Source organism: Eptatretus burgeri, chromosome 12 (genome assembly GCF_056783735.1).
Source record: "Eptatretus burgeri isolate ZD-2024b chromosome 12, Ebu_testis_v1, whole genome shotgun sequence".
Classification (NCBI taxonomy): domain Eukaryota; kingdom Metazoa; phylum Chordata; class Myxini; order Myxiniformes; family Myxinidae; genus Eptatretus; species Eptatretus burgeri.
In genome coordinates, this window is record NC_140972.1 from 80114747 (window position 1) to 80137418 (window position 22672).

General features: G+C 44.4%; 1 protein-coding gene across 8 annotated transcripts in view; it reads right to left on the bottom strand.

The window, feature by feature from the left end:
• The window catches only part of LOC147015973 (GON-4-like protein), a 216485-nt gene that overhangs the window by 125118 nt on the left and 68695 nt on the right, over window positions 1–22672 (bottom strand). For all 8 annotated transcript variants that reach the window (XM_085848645.1, XM_085848644.1, XM_085848646.1 and 5 more), the window contains exon 13: window positions 3405–3491. In XM_085848645.1, coding sequence (XP_085704771.1) covers window positions 3405–3491 — 87 coding nt within the window. The remainder of the gene's footprint in view (window positions 1–3404; window positions 3492–22672) is intronic.

Sequence of the window (22672 nt, forward strand, 5' to 3'; positions counted from 1 at the left end):
GAGGAATCCTTAATCTCATAATACGCTCGTTGACCGGTGTTACCTCAATTATCATTGGAGTCAGCTTATTGGACACAGCTACAGCAACTTCTTGGGAATGGTGACCATCAGAGCGACCAGACCAATAGTAGGTGTGGACCTGGTTCCTATATGATTATGCCGTTATCATTAAGGCACAATCCACATGTTGATCCATCCCAAGACCCACCATGATCTTGCCGCAATCCAGTCTCCGAACCTCAGAGAGTGCTGCAATACCGATGTCCAAACGTTTCTGATCAGATGATAACAGAGACAAGTGATCATCCTCTCATTGGGATATGACATTCCAGGCAACCACCCAAAGGGACCACCTCAGGTTAACTCAAGGAGACCGCCGTCTGGTGGACGACACCTCAGCACCACTTCGACACACTCTCCTGCAATCTGACCCGGGAATGTTACCCCGTGTTTTCCCTCTTGTCATCAAAGATTGGGGGTCCCGAAGGCTTTACCCCAATCCCGACATCCAGTGAGCTGCCCTGTGAACGGAAGCTGCACAGGAGGTACTCCCACGGAGTGGGTTTTCAGATTTCTTTGCGTTTTTGTGTTTCACGGAATAAAGGGTTTTACGGTGGCCAGAGTGCAAATTCTGCCACCAACCTCCTAATAAGAAGTAACCCAACTGCAGGAGGACGTCCGCCAACACAGTTGGGTACTAGATATGGATGTCCGTTGGCTCACAAGGAGCTCCTCTGCCCTTTGTCAGGTCTTGTTTATAATCTTGCTGGGTGTCCATATCCAAACACTCTCCTCACCAAAAACCTGGTGGGGGAGACGGTTTAGTCGCCGACAACCCGACCATGGAACAGGTTAGTACAGGTTTACATGATACCTGTAGCAAGTCACAGATCTAATCTGGCCTGACCTGAGTGACAAATGGTCTTTGAAGGTCTTCACTAAAATCCAATATGGTTGCCAAACTACATCATCAATAACATCATAGTGATCAAAATTTATTACACATGGTTAGTCGATCATACCTGTAAAGTTTTGCGTCAATTTTATTTCGGAAAATAAAATTTTGGAAGTGTGTTATTTTATTTGTTTCAAAAAAAATATGGCTGTCATACCAAATCACCGATAACGTCATATATTTAATTTATTTGATGAATTTATTTGTCGTCCTTCAAAAATTTGTAAATTATCGAATCAAGTGTTCGACGCATCCAACTATGATGTCATCATGAAGACACCAATGTTCCTCATGGTGCATTCCTGACATATGCCAAGTTTCAATTTTTTTTTCATTCAGTGGTTTCCAAGATGCTCAAAATTTTAACTTTTTTTTCCAAATGGCTGCCATACTATACCAGTAATCTATGCCATCACCTTTATCTTTTAAAAAATTCTCCAAAAGAAGACGCTCCGATGTTGAAAGTTTTGGGGTGATCACTCAAGCGGTTGCAGAGAATACAAATTTAAAAGGGAATAAACATGCAAAAGTGCGGTGGAAAAATAATTATAATGAGACGTGCCACTTATAACTGCGAGCAGTTATGCCGGGTACCGAATGCCGCCCGTGCCACCGACGACGCCATCCTACGCCACCCGTTCCAATGATGATGCAGTCCCACACCACCCGTTGCAGTGACGCCACCGTCCTATTTTCTCATATTTATAAAACTATATTTCTCATGGCTGATCCATCCCAAGAACTGCCACTTATAACTGCTAGCAGTCATTTCTACGTGGGTGCTTACAAAACTGCGAGCCACGAGGAATAAAGTTGGATGAGTATGACATCATAATTAAAACGGTTTGGCAGCCATACTGGATTGACAGAAAACGTCGAAAAATGTTTTTCTCTAGAAAAATTTCACGGATTGATGTGAAACTTGAAATATATCATCCAATACCCATGTGAAAAAGGTGTGATCACAATGACATCTTAGGTCACATGGCTTGGCAGCCATATTTCATTGAAGGAAAACCTTTAAAAATCATTTTCCCTGAAGCCACTTAAAACCGATGATGTTTTAGTTTTACTTTTAGTGTCATGGGTACTCGATGATATACGTAAACTTTCACATCGATTGGTTTAGCAGTTTGACAAAAGGTGATTTTTAAAGGTTTTAGCTTCGATCCAGTATAGCTGCCCAATCACGTGATCTCTGTCCTTTTAGTTATCAAACTATATTTATCATGCTTTCATGTCGATCTGTTAAGCGATTTCAGAGAAGAATTTTTTGCAAGGATGTTTTTTTTCAATCTAATATGGCTGCCCGACCACGTGACCAATTATGTCAAAAATGTAAACCCCAAATCTAACTACATGGCCGATCATGTTTGTGAAGTTTCGTTTTGATTGGATGAGGTTCATTTTTCGGTCCAATATGGCTGCCAAACCACATGACTGATGACGTCATTGTTTTCATACCATGTGCAGCAATGATATTGGATCATGTTTGTAAAGTTTTGCATCGATAGTTGAGTAGTTTCAGAAAAACTAGTTTTTAAAAGACGTTTCTTCATTCCAATACGACTGCCAGACCACATGGCCGATGACATTTTAGGGATCAATTATATATCACAAAGGGTAGTCCATGACAGTTAAAGTTTTATGTCATTTGGTTTGCCGGTTTGAGAGAAGAAGGTTTTAAAGGTTTTTGCTAAAATCCAATATTACTGCCAAATCATGTCATCGGTGACATCATAGTTGGGGGACTTTTTGTTCCGTATGGATAGTCGATCATACCTGTAAAGTTTCACCTCGATCTGTTCAGCCGTTTGGGAAATTTTTTTTGAAGGTTTTTTTTCCAAAAAAATATGGTTGCCGCACCACATGATTGATGACGTCACAAGTTCAATTCTCTTGACCAATTTTTACATAGATGACCCTCAAAAATGTTTGTAATGATCGGATAAAGTATTGGACGTATCTGATTATGCCGTTATCATTAAGGCACTGATGACATCATCGTTAACAAATATTTCCGATCCAGAGTTCCGGATCTGTGCCAAGATTCAATTTTTTTCGTTGAGCAGTTCCAGAGCAATTTCCAAAGTTTTTCCTTTTTTCCAACATGGCTGCCATACCACATGACCTATGACATCATAGTTATCATTCAACAATTATAAATGGTTATGTGCTCCAACGTTGACAATTTTGTGTCGATCACTCAATCGGTTATGGAGAAAACAAACTTAAAAGCGAATAAACAGTTACGACAGAAGAAGAAAAAAAATGGTACAAAAACAATAAGGAATCCTTCGGTGCACAAATAATCTGTACAGAAACAATGGGGGGGATGGGGGGGAGGAGGGGGTATCCTTCAGTAGCCTAATAATACAAGTGTCAAAAATATAAGTTCAGAAACAAACATGAGGGAGGGGGAGGGGAAGGGGTGGAAGATCAAACATACCAAAAAGGTCTTGGCCAACTCAGCTTCATCGTGCAGCTTAGGGTGCCAAGCCACAAGGAGATACATCTGGGCTAGAAGTTGCACATGCTGAACAAAAACAATGGTGAACAAAGAATAAGTAAAGCATTAACCAACGTACAAGATACTGAGTTAGTTAAAAAGAAATAAAATTAAAAACTTGTGTGTGAAAAATCACCCTCACGTGATTATTTTTTTTTGGCCTGGGGCAAAAATTATTACCAAACAATCTGTTTGCACAGACAAAATATTTACATAAATGCTGTAATTAGGTCATTCCATTCAAGCGAAAGGCCAATCGAAAGGCCGATCGTTCGGCTTCAAAGCCAATATGGCTGGAAGTGTATCGTTACCTCTGCCACAGAAGTAGGACGGAGGTTCTGTTTTCACCCCTGTCTGTCTGTCAGCAAGATATCTCAAAACGTTATGGACGAATTTGGACAAAATTTAGTCGACAGGTTGGGTCCAATTTGGTGGACAGGACGAATCGATTAAATTTTGGTGAAGATCCGGATCCGGATACTATATAATTACCTCCGCCACCAATGGATGTGTTTTCACCTCCATCTGTCTGCCTGTGATCTGGAATCCTGTCTTACTCTCCAAATTCTCTGCCTAAGGCATCCAAGGCCAACTCCACACATGGCTTACTGACTTCCTCCACTCTTGTAGATTCGTAGCAATGTGCGTCTCTCAATGGAATCCTTTCATCTCCTCTCCCCATCAAGGCTGGAGTGCCCCCCAAGGCAGTGTTCTGGGCCCAGATCTATTCCTGATATTCATAAATGATCTTTGTGACTCTGGAAAATAGCCTTGATCCATTAATTTGCTGAGAACTCCATACTCTGCCATGACATGTCTCATCATTCAGACAGGCAGGCTGCAGCCTCTTCCCTCTTTAAAGACTTAAAAAAAAAATCACAAGCTGGTCAAACACTTGGAATATGTATTTCAATCCAGACAAATCTCACACTCGCTATCTCTTTCCAAAAGGACCATCTGGCAAAACCTCCTACCAACTTTCTTAACAATCTTATTCAGGAAGTTCAGTCATTTAAATTCCTGGGTCATGATCTCTCTTGATCAGCCATGATCTCTCTTGAACAAACTACATTTCAAAGTTGGTATTGACAGAGCCCTGGCCTTGAGCGTGACGACAGAGCCCTGGCCTTGAGCGTGACGACAGAGCCCTGGCCTTGAGCGTGACGACAGAGCCCTGGCCAGGAGCATGACGACAGCGCCCTGTCCTGGCGCATGATGACGGAGCCCTGGCCAGGAGCGTGACGACAGCGCCCTGGCAGGGAGCATAACGACAGAGCCCGAGCCTTGAGCGTGATGACAGGGCCCTGGCTGGGAACGTGATGACAGGGCCCTGGCTGGGAACGTGATGACAGAGCCCTGGCCGGGAGCGTGACAACAGAGCCCTGGCTGGGAGCGTGACAACAGGGCCCTGGCTGGGAGCGTGACAACAGAGCCCTGGCTGGGAGCGTGACAACAGAGCCCTGGCTGGGAGCGTGACAACAGAGCCCTGGCTGGGAGCGTGACAATAGAGCCCTGACTGAGAGTGTGACAACAGTGTGCTCGCGAGGAGAATTACAACAGCATGCTGGTGGGGAGCATTACAAGAGTGTGCTGGCGGGGACCCTCACAGCATGGTGTTGTAAGCCTGATAACAGGACATGCTGGGAGCATGATTTCAGGTCCCTGGGAATTTGACAAGATTGCTGGACCAATCAACTGTTCCACCCACTGAATTGAGATGTGAAAGAATTCCTTTATGATGCTCTAACAAAGTGCTAGCTCCTTGAGAACTCAGCCGCACCCCATTCCCAGATCAGGTCAGGATTGGGAGCATGTGCCAGAGCAGCGCGTCGCTGCATCCACTTTCAGCCGGTACTCCAGGGGCCTCCGTCTGGCCATCCCCCAGGCAGATACCTAGCCCATCCCAATTTCCTTGAGATGCCGATCAATCTGCTGCAACCACGAGGCACGTGGTCGGCCCATTGGCCTCCTCCACTCACGAGACTCCCTCGCTGAGAGAATCTGGTGAGGAGGATCAGTGTCAGCAAAACGAGCCAGATGTCCACACAGGCGCAGCTGACGGTCACGGACTATGCAGGTAACAAATCTCATTTGAGTCTCTCTTAGCAACCGCTGGTTGGATACAAAATCCGACAAGCGATAGCCAAGGATTCTCCGAAGAGACCTGGTACCAAAGGAATTAAGTGTCTGACTCAGATCCTTGGTCAGAGTCCAAGTCTCACATCCATAAAGCAAGACTGGAAGCACCAAGGACCTGAAGACTCGGACATTTGTCCTCCCGCACAGGTACCGGCAGCGTCACACGCCATTATCCTGTGAATCCATGATTCCCCAGGTTCAACCAGACGTCTGTTGACCTCTGATGCACAGCCAGCAGAGACATGAATATCACTGCCGAGGTAAGTGAATCACTCCACAACCTCAACATCCTCACCACAAAGAGGCACAGACAGGAAAGCAGAATCCAAGATGTCATTGAAAGCCTGGATCTTAGTTTTGACCCAGGAAACCCGTCATCCCAGCGGCTCCGACTCCTCATTTAGCACCTCGAGGGCCCTCAAAATGACATCTAAAGTCTCCGCAAAGATGACTGCATCATCTGCGAAATGAAGGTCAGAGATCTTGACATTCCCAAACGATGCACCGCAGCTTGATCTATCTGACACCTCCCTAGAATCCAGTCCATACAAGTGCTGAAAAGGTGTGGGGGCCAGAACACACCCCTGACGAACTTCAGGAACAACTGGAAATAAGTCAGAAATGGTACCACCACATCTCACAGCACTCTGAGTAAAAGAGTTCAGACATCAGATCGATCAGTTTTGGTGGCACTACACGAAGGCCAAGAATCCTCTCGAGGGCGTCCCGATTCACTGAATCGAACGCTTTACAGAGATCAACATAGACTGCAAGCAGACCCTGTCGAAACTCTCGTCTGCATTTGGTGAGGACCCGAAGAGCAAGGATACGGTCAATCGTTGACCTGTTTGGTGTAAAGCCTGACTGCTCTGCTAGCTGGTGCTCAAGCAGATGGTGGCGAACGCTATCAAGAATTATCCGAGCAAAGACCTTGCCTGGCACTGAGAGCAGCGTCACCCCTTGGTAGTTGTTGCAGTCTTGGCGATCACCCTTCCCTTTCCAGAGAGGGACAACAAGGCCCCTCTTCCAGTCAGTTGGGATGATGCCTGTGTTCCAGGCGGAGCACAGAACTGCATGCAACGACACGAGTGCAGCATTTCCACCAGCCTTGAGGAGTTCAGCATGGATGCCACAGATCCCTGGAGCTTTATCCCATTTCAACCGGTTTACCGGAGCCTGTGTTTCCACAAGCGAAGGTGGACCACAGTTGATGGGAGGGTCAGCAACAGGGATTGTAACACCCCTGACGTTCAACTCCACAGCTGGGGGATCAGCCTGGTACAACCACTCAAAGTAACCGGCCCAGCGGGCCTTCATTTCGGACTCCTTTGTCAAGAGCCATCCACCCTCTGCTCTCACTGCAGTACACCAAGAGTTGGGCTTTGATGAACGCAATGCGCGAATTCCCCTGTAAGCGGGACGAGAATCACTTGACCACAGGTGATGCTCCACGCCCTCACAGATTCCTTGCACATAGGCCTCCTTGTCCAGCCATAGAGCACGTACAGTTTTACGCCTCAGCTCCCTGAACAGCTCAGCTCTGCCATTCAGCCTGGCCGTGTGACTCTGGCCAATGGTATCCAGTGTCCCTTAAGAGACAAAATTCTTATTTGCCCTACGGTGAGTTCCAAGACGTCCACCGGCAACACCAAGGACGGTCATCTTGAAGGCACTCCCCAACTCTTCAGGACCTCCCAAAGCACCCAGACACCCCAAATCTCCACTCAGCTTGTTCGCAAACTCCTCAGCTGCCCTCTCATCCTTGGGCTTGCAAACGTCCAGCCTAGGCTGGGATGGTACCATTCTCCTGGATTGAAGGTGCAACTTCAGAGTTGTTGCAACAAGCCGGTGGTCAGTATTGAGGAACTGAGCACTCTGGTAGATCCTGCAGTTCTGGACCATCCTCCAGAAACCATCAACGAGGATATAGTCAATATTGTTTGCCACACCGCCAGCGTTGGAATACCAAGTCCAGCGATGAGCTTGTGGGCGCTGAAACCATGAACCAGCCACCCCAAGTCCATGACTTCTTGTAAAGTCAAGGAACTTAGTGCTATTCTGGTTCATAGTTCCTGACCCATGGGGACCAACACATGTCTCGTAACCATCCCTATCAGTTCCAGTCGATGCATTGAAATCCCCCCAAGACTAGAAGTGTATCTTGTCTGGGGCACTGATCAACGACAGACTCGAGCGTGGCATAGAATGCATCCTTCACGGGAGATCACTCGCCTCAGTCGGAGCATAAACAGAGACCAGGGAAATGACACCTAAGGAGTGCCAAATCCTTTGTCTCATAATATGCTCGCTGATCGGTGTTACCTCAATTATCATTGGAGTCAGCTTATTGGACACAGCTACAGCAACTCCTTGGGCATGATGACCATTATAGTGACCAGACCAATAGTAGGTGAAACCACACACCATGATCTCGCCGCAATCCGGTGCCCGAACCTCAGAGAGCGCTGCAATACCGATGTCCAAACGCTTGAGCTCAGATGATAACAGAGTCAGGTGATCATCCTCTCTTCTGGAAAGGACATTCCAGGCAACCACCCGAAGGGACCGCCTCAGGTTAACCGAAGGAGACCGCCCTCTGCTGGATGATACCTCAACACCACTCCGACACACTCTCCCGCAATCTGACTGGGGAATTTTACCCCGTAGTTTCCCTCTTGTCCTCAAAGGTTGTGGGTCCTGAAGGCTTTGCCCCAATCCCGTCATCCGGTGAGCTGCCTTGCGAAGGGAAGCTGCACAGGAGGTACTCCCACGGAGTGGGTTTTCAGACTTCTTTGCGTTTTCGTATTTTGCGGAATGAAGGGTTTTACGGTGGCCGGAGTGCAAATTCTGCTACCAACCTCCTAATAAGAAGTAACCCAACTGCAGGAGGACGTCCGCAGACACAGTTGGGCACTAAATATGGATGGCTGTTTGCTCACAAGGAACTCCTCCGCCCTTTGACAGGTTTTGTTTTTAATCCTGCTGGGTGTCCATATGCAAACACCATCCTCACCAAAAAACCTGGTGGGGGAGACGGTTTAGTCGCCGACAACCCGACCATGGAAAAGGTTAGTACAGGTTTACATGATACCTGTAGCAAGTCACAGACCTAATCTGGCCTGACCTGACATTTACCCCATTCCCCATGGAGACAAACAAACTCATCAATTATAAGTTGATAACAGCATGTTTCACATTTTATACTGATGTTTTGCATTTTCTCATTGAAAGCAACATTTTATCAAAACAAAGTTGTTTAAACCCATTGTTTATGTTGTCTGCCAAATGCAGTCCAACATTAGCCTTCATAGAGATTAGTGTTCCATTCGTCTCTCAGCAGCCATGCTAATGGCTATGTCTTATTACCTTCGCATTCTGCGAAAGGTTATGTGTTGGTCGCTGTGTATTTATTTATTTATTTATTTGTGAATATGTGTGTGTGCGTGTGTGTTTGTTTGTTATTCGCATAACTCAGAAAGTATTAAACCAAATCGCTTAGAATTTGGTGGGATGATGGGTTATTATCCAAGGAACATTTGATTAGATTTTGGGAGCGATCGGGTCAAAGGTCAAGGTCACGGAAAGGTCAAATTCGTATTTTTACCATAGCGCGGTCAATTTTGATCTTATTGGCATGCAACCGATGCCAAAATGTTCAGAATTCATTGCCCAATCTTGTGATGGGTGACATAACACAATTACGTCATTACCCTTGTTTTTAAAAGAAAATGTCCCAAATCCTGGCATTATAATCAGTACCAAAATATGTTTGTGGGAGATGCCAATGATTATTTATTTGTTTGTTATTCGCATAAATTAAAAAGTATTAAACCAAATTGCATGAAATTTGGTGGGATGATTGGTTATTAGCCAAGGACCATTTGATTAGATTTTGGGAGCAATTGGGTCAAAGGTCAAGGTCATGAAAAAGTCAAAATCGTCTTTTTATCATATTGCGGTCAATTTTTATCCAATTTGCATGAAACTAATGCCAAAATGTTCAGAATTTAATGCCCAATCTTGTGATATGCAACTTGACACAATGACGTAATTGCCCTTACTCGCGGTTGGGGGTCAAAGGTCAGGGGGGTCACGACCTTGCAGATGTGCGTATTTTTATCATAACGCAGTCAATTCTTATCCGATTCGTATGAAATCAGCACCAAAATGCTCCTTGTTCTGTTCCCCACACTCTTATGCCAAGAACAAAACAGTAGAAGCGGCGAAGGTATATGCTCTCTACGAGTGCCCGTTCTAGTTAGGGTACCCTGTCATTCTGACAGGGAACCCTATTGTTTTTCTTCTGTTTATTTCCTTACTTTTTATTTTTTATCATTTATATTTTTCCGCCGGCAATTTTGCGGGTTCTTTCGCTTTAAAAATCATTTTCTCAGGAACGGTAAGTCCGATCGACACGAAATTTTCACCATAGTACGTATCTTTTTTGATAGCAAACTTAAGTGGTAATTGTGACGTCATAGGTCACGTGGTATGGGCGCCATCTTGAAAAAACCGAAAAACTTTGGACCTCTGTATCTCTGAAACTTTCTCAGGTAAAAATGTTTTCGCTTCATACATTTGAATAAGCTCCTCAAGGGGAACATGGGTGATTTTTCGTGAGGTCATCGGTCAAGAGGTGTGCCGGTCAAAATTCGTTAGGTACAACGCTGCATAGGAAAAATCTGAAATTTCTTGAGCCTCATCTGCACAACAATTGACCGTAGAAAAAATATATTATGATGTCATAGGTCACTTGGTTCGGCAGCCATCTTGTTTTGGGATTTTTTTTAAAAAATCTTCTTCTCCAGAATGGCTAAACAGATCGAGGCGAAACTTTACACACACATTCCCCATGAGGTCCTTTACCAAGTTTGTTAATTTCTTATTGATCGGTCATACGGTTTGGCGGCCATCTTGAATTTACCCAAAACCTTCAAACATCTTCTCCAGAACGGCTCGTCCGATCAAGGGGAAACTTCACAAACCTATTGGCCACGAGTAGGGAATATAAGTTTGTTAATTTCTAATTGATGTCACATGGTTTGACAGCCATGTTGGATTCATGAAAAATATTAAATAATGTTTTCTCTGGAATCACATAACCTATCGAAGCGAAAATTTGCAACTATCATCCTCCATGATGTCTGCATTCATAGTAAAAATTATGACGTCACAAGTCACATGGTTTGGCGGCCATCTTGGATAGAAAAACTGACCTTATCCAATTTATACGAAACTTCACACACTTGTTCGGGTCCCCGATGGGAAGCTGAATATAAATTTATGATGTTATAGGTCACATGGTTTGGCAGCCATCTTGGATTGAAAATGAATAAATTTTAAAAATCTTCTTCTCCAGAACGGCAAGACAGATTGAGACGAAACTTTACACATATATTCCCCATGTGGTGCTTTCTCAAGTTTGTTAATTTCTTCTTGATCGGTCACATGGTTTGGCGGCCATCTTGAATTTACCCTAAAACCTTCAAACATCTTCTCCAGAACGGCTGATCTGATCAAGGGGAAACTTCACACACGTATTGCACATGAGTAGGGAATACAAGTTTGTTAATTTGTAATTGATAGGTCACATCGTTTGGCAGCCATGTTGGATTTAAGAAAAATATTAAATAATGTTTTCTCTGGAACCGCTTAACCTATCGAAGCGAAAATTTGCAACTGTCATCCCCCATGATGTCTGCATACATGATAGAAATTATGACGTCACAAGTCATATAGTTGGGCGGCCATCTTGGATAGAAAAACGAACCTTTTCCGATTAACACGAAACTTCACAGAAATGTTCCACGACACAGTTGAAAGCAGATCTAAATTTTTTTGTCATCTCATGTATCGCATGTTGTATCAAGGGCCAAGGTCTGGGTAGTGCACACGAGTGGTGAATATAACTTCGTTAATTTCTAATTGATAGGTCACATCGTTTGGCAGCCATGTTGGATTTAAGAAAAATATTAAATAATGTTTTCTCTGGAACCGCTTAACCTATCGAAGCGAAAATTCGCAAATGCCATCTTCCATCAATTCTGCATACATGGTAAAAATTATTCCGTCACAAGTCACATGGTTTGGCGGCCATGTTGGATTTAAGAAAAATATTAAATAATGTTTTCTCTGGAACGACTTAACCTATCGAAGCGAAAATTTGCAACTGTCATCCCCCATGATGTCTGCATACACGGTATAAATTATGACATCACAAGTCACATAGTTGGGCGGCCATCTTGGATAGAAAAACGCACCTTTTCCGATTAACACGAAACTTCACAGACATATTCCACGACACAGTTGAAAGCAGAATATAAAATTTTTGTCATCTCATGTATCTCATGTTGTATCAAGGGCCGCGGTCTGGGTAGTGCACACGAGTAGTGAATATAACTTTGTTAATTTCTAATTGATAGGTCACATGGTTTGGTGGCCATGTTGGATTCAAGAATTATATTAAATTATGTTTTCTCTGGAACCACATAAGCTATCGAAGCGAAACTTGGCCAATATAATCTACCCCCATGCTTGCATGCACGTTAAAAATTATGACGTCACATGTCACATGGTTTGGCGAACGTCTTGGATAGAATAACGCACTTTGTCCGATAAAGACGAAACTTCACAAACGTGTTCCACTACACGATTGGAAGCAGAATTTAAATTTATGATGTCATAGATCACATTGTTCATCTGCCATCTTGGATTGAAAATTAATAAATTTTAAAAATCTTCTTCTCCAGAACAGCCAGACAGATTGAGGCAAAAATTCACACAAACATTCCGCAAGACATCCTTTCACAAGTTTGTTAATTTCTAATTGATAGGTCACATGGTTTGGCAGCCATGTTGGACTCAAGAATTATATTAAATAATGCTTTCTCTGGAACCACATAACCTATCGAAGCAAGACTTGGCTACTATAATCTAGCCCCATGCCTGCACATATGTTAACAAGGACAAATGTGTCCAAGAGCCGCGTCCTAAAGGTTTTGTCTTCACCAGAAGAAGAAGAACAAGAACTTAAGAAGAAGAAGAAAAAAAAAACAACTTCCGATATTTCATCACATGCCTTGACGGAGCCAATAGCGAGACCAGTCATGGACGAGCGTCGTTCATGACAAGAAAAGTGTATTTACGAAATTACAACACATTAAATTGAATTTTCTTTAAATAGTAACGTGAACTTTTCGAAACTTTAAAGCAAATGTCCAAATATATTTAAAAGTTCATGATAGATGCTCTCAAAAGGCACCCTCAATGCGAGGATGTGTACAAGTGTTTAGTATTAAAGGAGATACGGATCCTGTAGATGAAATAGTCGAGTCCTAAAGGATCTGTCTTCACCAGAAGAAGAAGAACAACAACAACAACAATAACAACAACAACAACAACAACAACAACAACAACGCCGAGCTCTCTTAATTTTAATTTAGAAGAGTAAATAATGAAGAAGAAGAGTAATAAAATGAAGAAGAAGAGTAATAAAATGAGGAAGAAGAGAAATAAAACGAAGAAGAAGAGTAATAAAACGAAGAAGAAGAGTAATAAAATGAGGAAGAAGAGTAATAAAATGAGGAAGAAGAGAAATAAAATGATGAAGAAGAGTAATAAAATGAGGAAGAAGAGAAATAAAAAGAAGAGTAATAAAATGAAGAAGAAGAGTAATAAAATGAGGAAGAAGAGTAATAAAATGGAGAAGAAGAGTAATAAAATGAGGAAGAAGAGAAATAAAATGATGAAGAAGAGTAATAAAATGAAGAAGAGTAATAAAATAAAGAAGAGTAAAAAAATGAAGAAGAGTAAAAAATGAAGAAGAAGAGTAGAAAAATGAAGAAGAAGAAGAAGAAGAAGAAGAAGAAGAGTGAAAATGAAGAAGAAGAAGAGTAAAAATGAAGAAGAAGAAGAAGAAGTAGAGTAAAAATTGAAGAGAAAAATGAAGAAGAAGAGTAAAAAATGAAGACGAGTAAAAAAATAATGAAGAAGACGAGTAAAAAATAATGAAGAAGAAGAGTAAAAAAATGAAGAAAATAAAAAATAAAGAAGAAGAGTAAAAAAATGAAGAAGAGTAGAAAAATGAAGAAGAAGAGTAGAAAAATGAAGAAGAAGAAGAAGAAGAGTGAAAATGAAGAAGAAGAAGAGTAAAAATGAAGAAGAAGAAGAAGGAGTAGAGTAAAAATTGAAGAGAAAAATGAAGAAGAAGAGTAAATAATGAAGAAGAGTAAATAATGAAGAAGAGTAAATAATAATGAAGAAGAAGAGTAAAAAATGAAGAAGGAGAAGAAGAGTAAAAAATGAAGAAGAGTAAATAATGAAGAAGAAGAAGAAGAGTAAAAATGAAGAAGAGTAAAACAATGAAGAAGAAGAGTAAAAAAATGAAGAATAAGAGTAAAAAATGAAGAAGAGTAAATAATGAAGTGCTAAAATAAGACATGCTAGAAATTATGACGTCGTCACATTGTGTGGCGGCCATCTTGGATAGAAAAACACACCTTTTCCGATTAACACTAAACTTGACAGACGTTTTCCAACACACGGTTTGAAGCAGAATATAAATTTGTGATGTCATAGGTCACATGGTTCGTCAGCCCTCTTGGATTGAAAATTAATAAAAAAATTTAATCTTCTTCTCCACAACAGCCAGACAGATCGAGGCAAAAATTCACGCACACTTTCCCCAAGACATCCTTTCACAAGTTTTTTAATTTCTAATCGATAGGTCACACGGTTTGGTGGCCATGTCGAATTTACCCTAAAACCCCCAAACATCTTCTTCTCCAGAATGGCCGGTCAGTCCGAGGGGAAACTTCACGTACGTATCGCACCCGAGCGGTGAATATAAGTTTGTTAATTTCTAACCGATAGGTCACACAGTTCGGCAGCCACGTCGGATTCAAGAAAAACATTAAATATCGTTTTCTCCGGAACCGCTCATCCTATCGTTTTTACGGGTACCCGGTCATCACTGCCAGCAGTTATAAAGTGGCAGTTCTAGTTTTCTTTGTTTTACACAATTAAGCAATTCTTTACCTCTGCCACTGAAGGTGAAGGTGGTTGTGTTTTCACCCCTTTCTGTCTGTTTGTCTGTCTGTCTGTCCGTTTGTGTACAGGATATCTCAAAAAGTTGTGGTCGGATCCGGACGAAATTTTGTGGACAGGTTCGGTGTATGACAAGGATAAACTGATTAGATTTTGGTGAAGATTCGGATCTGGATCAGACAACAAGAATTTTTAAGTGATTCTTCACCATTAAGATATGGGGCCAAAAACGATATGTCGCACGATATCTCAAAAAGTTGTGGATGAATTCGAATTAAACTTGGTGGAAATGTTGAGTTTGTGACTATGAAGAATTGATTCAATTTTGGTGAAGATCCGGATCCGGATTCGACGACTAGAATTTTTTAAAGTGATTCTTCACCATTGAGCGATAGGGCGAAACCGATATATTGTTGTGGGCCGGAGTTCGGTGGCGATAAACGACCACTAGGTGGAGCAGTAAAGTCATTTCCTCCGAACACCCGGAATTTTGGTCGTGACTCTCGGACAACTCCGAAAGGTCACGGGCACTGAGGGGACCGTGGTCGCCAATATTTGGACAGCGTGAGGTAGGGTCCACTTGTCTAACTCCAATTTACCTAAGTACTCATGCCGTCTAACTACCGGAGAAACCACCCCCTCGGCCGACTTTGTCCGAATGGAGTCGCTATCACCGACTCGGATCCAGCGTAACCGAGCGGAAGTTACCAAAGCCGCGCCGGACCGATTGCACGATTATGGCAGCAATGAGGCGTCCTAATTCCTGTTCGCAGCACGGAAAACCAATGATAGAAAGGACAGAAAATGAGCTGGTACATTTAACAGGGGTTTATTTATAAGGGAGGGGGACACAGAGAGCAGGGTTAAACCGACTAAAAGCAATGCAGGTATGTACAAGGCACTTCAACAATTCTACTTGAAGACGGGCCCACACACAGACACACACCCAAGGAAATGGACCCCGTTGGGTCTTTATTGAAGGCTTCCAGCTTGAGGAAAGGTGAGCTGGAGACCAGAGCCTGTGCTTGGACCTATCAACTGTGAGGAGTGCTATGTTATGGTCACATCCGATCCATACTTGATACATATATATTAGTTAGATGTAGGGATTCGAACCCACTTTTACAATGCTCTGTAAATGCTTTGGTTTAACTCCCTGTCATTTAGTGGCACGGTGTCCCAGCAAGTCAATCCACCCGATGCCCTCTAAAGACGCAGGCTGTGTTAAAGCATTCCACTCTTGGGCCTTTGTTTAGGTTCAAATGGTCATAGCCTGTAAATGCTGTCAGCAGTCCATCATTGGCACAGGGCTGCACCTGACTGCACAACCCACATTCCACTTCTGAGAAACTAATAAAGCTGGGTTCATTCACTGTGACTAGGGCTGGGCTCTCACTGTGATATCAAAGCCAGACCTGTCTTTCTCTTTAGATTAATGTGAACTTAAAAGGGATTTCTGTCTGTCCTGCAACCATCCCACAGTGATAATAACGTTTTGTACGTGGGAAAGGGACGACTGTGAGGCCCTGAAAAATGAGCTCTTGTCACACCAACTTGGGTTAAAGTATAACCAGAAATAGATTGGAATTAGAGATAGATTGTATATAAGGGAGAGTTTTTGAATGTAAAACTCAGTGTGGTTTTGGGAGCTCTCCACTGTTGGTTGAGCTGCCAACACCAACTCCGCTGGCTGGCGTGTGGTCCTTCAATAAAGCTGCATTTTGGTGAATCCTCTTCTGTTGACTCTCTTAATACCTGGCCGGGGAACGGAGTCTTCACAGTTGGCACCCCAGAACGGGACCTCACAAGACTCTGGGGCTGTGGACCGGAGGAGCGCCGCTTGGTGTACAGCACTTACAAGGGTCTCAGTTCAAAGGTACGTGATGCGCAACACGTTGGGCACCTGCAAAGGATAAGCCCTAGTTTAGGTAAGAACTGTACACCCAGCGGAGAAAGTTCCTTTGAATGTAGCTTCAGGTTTTTGCTGAGGTGACGAACTAATAATGGTCATATATGAGGAGAATCAAATGAGGTTTTATTGATTGATTGCAAGGGGCTGTGAGGCTGTGTTTGTTGACCGGGAAAGGTGGTGGATAAGGATATCCAAGTGAAATAAGGAGAGACAAGTTAAAGTCTTATGCTCTGTGGTAGGGGAGTACGGCCACTTGAAATCTTTGAAATTTGTGTTGTTGTGTGAAGAGGATAATAGATATGGAGTTGCAGGTTCGAGTCCTGTATTCTGTGGTAGGAGAGTACGGCCACGTGAAGGTTGTTGTATGAAGAGGATAACAAATATCCATGTAAAATAAAGAGAAGCAGAGTAAAATCTTGTTTTCTGAGGTGTTGTGTGAAGGAAGACTAATAGGTTAAAGTCCTGTAAGGAGGCTTAAAGGCTGTTGATAAGAACGGGACCCCGGTTCCGTGCAATAAAAGGAAAAACGTTTTTTTAAGCTATAAGGCGGTGGAAAAAGCTAAGAACATAAATATGGGAAATAGCTCTGTTAAATCTCAAGAGTTACCAAGAGGAACACCATTGAAAATTGTGGGGGAAAAACACGGAATGGATAAAGTAGAGGGAGTGCAAGATTGGGTGAACTGGACGGCGGGAAGAAAGGATCCCTTCCCGTTGGCCAGATCCTTCGATCCAAAAGTATTGCACACAGTTAGCACGGTGCTGACAGAGGGCAAAGCGGGAGGCCCGAGACAGAGAGAGAAACACTGGAGGGCGCTAGCCGCTTGGTTAACGGAGGCACAAGCTCAGACAGAAAATACGCGTGTCGGTCTCAAGGAAATTTTGAACCAACGAATGACACAAGAGGAAGCGAGACAGGAGCAATTGAAACAAGCACTAGCACAGCTAGCAGAAAAGAACGATAACATAGACGGGAAAATAACCATACGACCTGGGATAACAAAAGGAATTTACCCCGTTCTGGAGGAGGAAGGAGCGATGGGAGGGACTGACATTAAGCAGTTCCCCATGGTGCAAGTGGTGCACAACGATTGGGTCTGGAGATCATGGACACCCCAAGACATTAGGGGAGTAAAAGCAAGTATGGACGAATGCTTAAAATCTAATCCAAGAAAAGCAATTAAAATACTGCATGACCAGATAAAAATGCATGGGGCAACTAGAACAGATATCGGATTCATGTGCACGGCTGTGCTACCCAGCTCGGTTTGGGGGGCCCGCTCAGTGGAATGGGGAGTAAAACCGGAGAACGAGGTGGACAATACTTTGAACCGACCCGACCTCAATGAAGATGAGCGAGTAGCACAGACAGCATATAGGACAAGAGTAACTGCATTAATGGATCAATTAGCAACCGACATGGCCCCGAGAGTGGTGGATTGGCAGGCAATCGCAGAGGTTGTACAGGATATAAAGGAACCACCTAGCGCGTACAAAGCACGATTGTATGAAGAAATTGAACTACACTCAGGATATGAGGAGATGAGAGTAGTGCCCAGACAATTCCTAAACAATTCGTTTGTGGAAGGGTTGTGCGACGAAGTAAGGAGGGAAGTAAAAGCAACTCCAGATTGGAAAAACGTGGAATCCACCATTCCACATGAAAGAGCAAGGCAAGCATGGCAGACTTTAAAAGAAGAAGACAGGAGAGGGAAAAGAACCGAGAGAGCCCTAGTAATGAAGAATCTGAGGAGAAAGGACCGCCAGTATGAAGACCAGGAACGGAGACCCCGCAGGGATAACCCGGACTGGGAACCAAGGAAGGAGAGGGGACAGGATCAACGAAGACCGTGGAACAGAATAATGGCCCGCAGAGGGCAGGAGAATGTTATACGTGCAGACAATCAGGACACTGGAGCAAGGAGTGCCAAGCTGCACCCAGACAAAGGAATTGGGACCAACAGCTGCCACCAAACCAGGAAAGACCAACCGCGCCTCCTGGGGGAGAGGAGAGACGGGAGAAGAACTATTGACATAAGGATACCGTAGTGGCTCCGCAAAGGGAAACGAGGAACGTGAGAGAATTGACCACAACGGTTAACCTAGAAGGAAAACAGGTAACATTTCTAGTAGACACGGGGGCCACACGGTCGACACTAAAACAAGGAGAGGTAAAGAACCTGCCTCTTTCCGGCAACTCAGTAAGAGTAATGGGGGTCTCGGGATGGAGAGAAGATATCCCGATTTCAGATAAATTACGAATTGAAGTAGGCCCCCTGAAAGGAGAACATGCATTTTCGATCGCTTAACACACTCCGCTGAATCTGTTGGGTAGAGATTTGTTGTGTAGAATGGGATGTACCAGAACATGTAACAAAGACGAAGTTTTCAGAGATTCCCCGTGAGCATTACAAGAAGAAGTAATGACCCTCATGATGAATGAACTCGAACCAGTGGTGTATTGGTTGCGAATTGTGTCTCAGGAGGGTAGAAACCAGCTGGGTAGGGATTGGGAAAATGCAACAAGATTGCGAGATGTAGAGGAATGGTTGCTTAGCAACGACATTGATTTGGATGAAGTGGAATTGACTTTGCAATGTACCGTCTACTACGATGAAACAGGGCAGGATTTTGAATACTCAGCCAAAGTGCATAGATATTACACTGCTAAGCGCACACTGATGACAACCAATTTATGGATCGGAAAGGAAGGAGCAGCGGTGGAGGTGGAACTAGCTGCCGAAGAATGCGAACTAATGAAGCATAGAGAAGGACTTACACCACACATCTCCATGGCAGTAAGCAAAGAACACAGCGCAGGAGAATTGGGGAAAATGACTACACGATTGAGATGCGCCCCAGAACCAACAGAAAGGGGTAACGAGGCTCGGAACACCTTACACGCAATGAGACGCGGGGATGGATGGAAAGTATGCTTACCTGATAAGATTTTGACCTGCGTATTGGAAAGGCATGAGATGAACAGCGAAAAGCCCCACCGCCAGACAGACTGACGAGCGGGGACCGAGGAAAGATTACAGGAAGTACCAGACAGATTGTGGACAGGACATCCAAATGATGTGGGGAGGGTGCTGGATGAAACGCCTGTGTCCATTCAGGTAAAAGAGGGGATACCCCTGCCTCGAGTGAGCTAATATCCGTTGCGAAAGGAGGCAATCGAGGGAATCGTACCGGTGCTAGCATCATTGCGGGAGCAAGGAGTGATAATACCTACAAAGAGCCCATGCAATACGCCTATCCTCCCGGTTAAGAAGCCCGGTGGAAATAAGTGGAGATTCGTGCAAGATTTGCGGGCCGTGAATAAATGTGTGAAATCGACTTTTCCTGTAGTGCTGCACCCTGTCACGGTGCTGGCAGGGGTGCCATCGAGCGCAACATATTTCTCCGTGGTCGATTTATGCTCGGCGTATTTTTCTATTCCCCTGGCAGAGGAATCACAATACTTATTCGCCTTTAGCTACGCGGGACAACAATACACCTGGACGGTACTTCCACAAGGATTTTGCGATAGTCCAACACTCTTTTCGCAGGCCTTGAAGAAAGATTTGGAGAACATAGAGCTTCCGGAAGGTTCAGTGATGATCCAGTATGTTGACGATTTATTGATCTGCTCAGACGACCAGAGGAAATGCGAAACAGACACGGTGGCGATGTTACAGGCGCTCGCTCAGAAGGGTCACTAGGTCAGCAAGGAGAAATTGCAGTTCGCACAAACAATGGTAATGTACCTGGGACACGTACTGGAACAAGGACAGAGGAGTTTGGGAGACGAGCGAGTGGAAACAATCCTGGGACACCCGAAACCAACTACATTGCGGGAACTTCACCGATTCCTTGGGATGACAGGGTACTGCCGGCAATGGATATTCGACTACGCAGTTCAGGCACGATCACTGTACAACATGGTAAAGGAAGCGAAGGGGGATAAGATCTCTTGGACGGACAACGCGGAAAAAGATTTTGAGACACTGAAACAGGCTTTGGCCTCAGCACCTGCATTTGGGGTTACCGAACTATGATCTACAATTCACTTTATTTGTCCACGAAAGAGGAGGGTTCGCCCAAGCAGTGCTGACACAAGAACACGGAGGGAAAAATAGACCAATTGCGTACTACAGTTGTCACTTGGACCCGGTCGCCGCCACCTATCCCGGGTGTTTGCGGGCGGTGGCCGCGGCACAATATGCTGTGACCGCAACAGCAACTTTGGTTTTGGGCTCCCCACTGACAGTGAAAGTTCCGCATGATGTGTCGGCACAGATACTGCAAAACAAAACACAACATATATCGGCGGCACGGGCAGTTCAACATGATCTGGTACTCTTGCAAGCAACTAACATTACGATCGAAAGATGTTTGCCATTGAATCCAGCCTGCCGACTGCCAACAGGTGGCGAGGGAGAGCCACATGTGTGTGAACGAGTGCTGGTGGAAGAAATGAAGGCCAGATGCGATCTGCAGAAAGCCCCAATAGCGAACGCAGAGTTAGAACTGTTTGTAGATAGAGCAGCAAGGAAGAATCGCTGGGGGGAAATCATTGCTAGTCTTGCAGTATGTACCGCTAATGCCACCATATGGAAGGAATTGTTACCAAAAGGATTTCAGCGCAACAAGACGAATTGAAAGCACTAATACGTGGATGTGAAGTGGGAGCCGGTAAAACATTGAACATATATACAGATTCCAGATAGTGCTGGGGCATTTTACATGACTCCGCTGCCATATGGGCCTTGAGGGGTTTTAAAACGTCTGCCGGAAAAGTTAACAAACATGGGGAGCTGATTAAAGAGTTGATACAAGCGGCGCAAGAGCCACAGCAGATTGCGGTGATTAAATGCAAAGCCCACACAGGAGGGACAGACGATGTTTCGAAAGGCAATAATCGAGCGGACTTGGCGGCAAAAGCAGTGCTCGATGAAGAAGAATCTAACCCGCAACCATCCGCCGGCATCTACGTGGAACAAATGGTGGATGTTCCCCGAACACAGGAACAACTCAAGGATTTGCAAGCCTCCGCACCAATGGAAGAGCAGGAATCATGGTGGGTGAAGGAGGGTGCACAACAAAACACACAGGGAGTGTGGGTGGATGAACAGAGTCGACCATTCGTGCCTCAGAAATTGCTACCGTGGCTAGTATTAACTGCCCATGCGCAGGGACATATGGCCGCTAAAGGGGTATCGGAAATTATTCGTCAAACCTGGAATGCTCCAGGTGTGACGAAAGCGGCGGCAGAGATGGTAAGCAATTGTGCGACCTGTGGTAAACATAATAGAAAGCATGCCACCAAGAAACGGGGAGCACACCCGCCCCCGTCTGGACCTTTTCAACACTTGCAGATGGATTTCATAAGTTTGCCCGCATATAAACACCACAAGTATGTGTTGGTAATCGTAGATGTGTTTTCAAAATGGGTGGAGGCTTTCGCCACCACCAACCAGGAAGCTGAAACAGTAGCTAGGCTGCTTTTACAGGAAGTAATTCCACGATTTGGGATTCCAACACGATTGTCGTCGGATCAAGGAGGATTGTTCACGGCAAAGGTAATGGTGAATGTAGCCAAGGGCTTGAGCATTAAACAGAAAATACATTGCCCGTACCATCCTCAGTCGGCAGGAGCAGTGGAAAGGGAGAACCAAACCTTAAAACTGACACTTGCAAATCTGTGTGAGGGCCAACAACTGCCCTGGCCAGACACGCTTCCCATAGCGCTCATGAAAATGTGAGCAACAGACAATGCCACAAGGGGGCTCTCGCCCCACGAAATAATAACAGGACGCCCAATGCAGCTACCGGCCTCGGCTCCCCCCGGATATGGGAGAATGGGATGTGTCTTGTATGAGTGACGGGATGATGAATTATTGTAAGGCGCTAACTGCTACCATCAGGAATTTTCACTCACAGGTACAGGAAGTACTACCGATACCTTCCGGAGGCCCTTTACATGATTTTCAACCCGTCGATCGGGTTTGGGTGAAAGAGTTCCTGAAGAAAAATGCCCTACAACCAAAGTGGACGGGACCTTACACTGTACTTTTGACAACGCCCTCCGCCGTCAAAGTGGGAGGTAAGAGTGCATGGATACACCACT